This window comes from Apis dorsata, unplaced genomic scaffold, assembly GCF_000469605.1.
Source record: "Apis dorsata unplaced genomic scaffold, Apis dorsata 1.3 scaffold_1088, whole genome shotgun sequence".
Lineage (NCBI taxonomy): Eukaryota > Metazoa > Arthropoda > Insecta > Hymenoptera > Apidae > Apis > Apis dorsata.
The window spans coordinates 76967-79493 of NW_006264186.1; the positions used below are offsets into that span (position 1 = coordinate 76967).

Here is a 2527-nt window from a genome sequence, read left to right on the forward strand (position 1 = left end):
ACAATTATTTAACTGAACATTTATTTAAAACTTGTAATTCTGATAAATTCTGTACTTTTTAAAAAAAATTAATATTTATTTTATTTATATTATTTTATACATATATTTGTTATTTTATTATTACATATTATTTTTTAAAAACTAATATTTAGTGATGTAGTTATAATAATATTAAAAAATAAAATTATCATTAATTTTTTTATATTTTTTTTCATTAAATATTTTTTTATTCATTAAATAAAAAGAATTTAATATAAAATTTGTTTTATGTATTGTATAAATATTGTATTATTGTTTTCATATTTAAGAATACGTCCCTGGCAATACTTTTTTCGATACTAACGACGCCATCATTGGACGACGGAATGTATTGTTAAATCGCTATCCAGTCACAGTTTATCAGCCGAGCTGTAACGTAAAAGAGAACGGAGGTGCACGTTTTCGAGCAAACACTGTGTCTACTCCATTCACCCCAAATTTTTTTTATTGTGATATCCGTCCATTATTTTTTCCAATAAATTAATTTCAAATAAAAAATTTAAAACGAGTTAAAGTTAAGTGTTAAAGTGTGATTATCACATTTAGAGCATATACATTATTGATTGACCGCACGAGTCTCTTTTAAGAGATTGTGGAATTGTAAAAGATCAAAACTTGAAATTATTGAAAATGGCGGATAAATTATACTACCCCAATCCAGAATTAGTGAAAAAAGCATACTGTAATAGCTTCGAACAATATAAAAGGATGCATGAGAAGTGAGTAGTTTATCTGAAATAGGGTAGATTCTGTAAAGCTTAGTCGGTATAGGAGGGATAACACATCTACCATCGATGTAACTTTTGACATCTCATAAATAACATTTTTCATCCCCTTTCTGTCAACTTCATTATATACTTTTACTTTTCACTTGTAATGTTTATCAAATCAATTTTAAAATTCTGCTAGTATTTTATAAAATTTTTTTTAAAACTTAAAATTAACGCAAATTAATAACATTGACCAAAAATTAGAAGTTTATTGTAAAAGAAATCTTATCTTATAAAAGAAAATTTTATTTTCAAAATCATTTGTTAAAATTTTTAATTAATAATTATTGACAATTTGTTGAAGGAAAATTAATCTCAATATTGATCTTGATTCGTAATAATTTTTTTTAAGACTTACGTAATTAAATGTGGCTGTGTTAGAATTACTGAGGAGAAAAAAAATAAATATTGATTGATAAAAATGTGTTCTAAATGTACAAAATATCAAATATATTTATTAAATGTATCCTTTTTATATAGATTAAAAATTTAAGAAAAATTAATTCTAAGAATAATAGATTTAAATAATTTAATAAATAATTTAATAGATTTTAAATAGACTCAAATCATCATTTTTAAGCAATTAAATTTCTTATTTTCAAATGACTTTTTAAAAATTATAAAAATACTAATAAGATATATAATATATATGCTTTGATTTATTATTATTTGAATATAAATATAATATTCCATTAATTTTTTTTAATTTATATAAAGAATATATCATTACTATATAAATCATTTAATATCTTATAGTTTTTAATAATAAGTAATTAATAAATTATAGTTTATAAAATTTTTTTTAATTATCAAAAATTTCAAAAATTATTAAAAATAATATATGTTAAAGAAAAGTTATTACATTATTAATCTTATTAGATTGCATATGCGTTTTAAATATGACTGATTTTTTGTAAATTTTAATTATTTTAATAATATGATATACATCATGAAAATAGAACAATGATATTGATTCTTATAATAATTTGCTATGAAATAATTTCTATTCATCTTCTAATTTAGATCAAAGAAATTCTAGTTTATGAAATAAAAAAAATGTTTAACTTTCGTGTTTATAGAAAAAATGTCTCCAAACTGTATTTAACTATAATATTTCAATAAAATAAAATTATTATGCTGCTTCATTTGATTATTGCAGTAATAACTGAATCTTTAATTTATATAATATTATTCTTATCTTTAATATTAGATTTTTTTATGACTCTTTCATATATTTCTTCTGAAATGAATAGTATTCTTTTATAATGTATTAATATATTTCTTTACATTTATATTTATATCTTTTAGTTATAGTTAGTCAACATTTAGTTGTAATTATTATATGTAGAATTTTATTTTTTTTTTAATAAATTTAATTACAACTAAATTTTGATCAAACTCGAAATAAATATCATATATAAAATGGTATTTAACTCAATATAATCATCAAAATATTTAAAATAATATTAAAGATAATTAAAACAAATAAATGTATAAAATTTAATATTACATTAACATAATTATCAATATAACTTAATATGTTATATAATTTTAGATTTATTTAAATTTTTTATTTTTATTTTTGTTTCTTTTTTCTGAATTATTTCTATTTATTTTAATATTATATTTAATCTAAATTATTTTAATTAATTTAATTTTAAATATTAAAAATATTTAAAAAATAATTTTCAATTTAAAAATTTATATATATTATTTTT

General features: G+C 17.9%; 1 protein-coding gene across 1 annotated transcript in view; it reads left to right on the forward strand.

Annotated features, from left to right (window-relative positions):
• Window positions 1-368: 368 nt before the first annotated feature.
• LOC102678952 (acetyl-coenzyme A synthetase) overlaps window positions 369-2527 on the forward strand; it is a 23019-nt gene continuing 20860 nt past the window's right edge. The window contains 1 exon segment of the mRNA XM_006624654.2: window positions 369-758. Coding sequence (XP_006624717.1) covers window positions 670-758 — 89 coding nt within the window. The 5' untranslated portion in view covers window positions 369-669.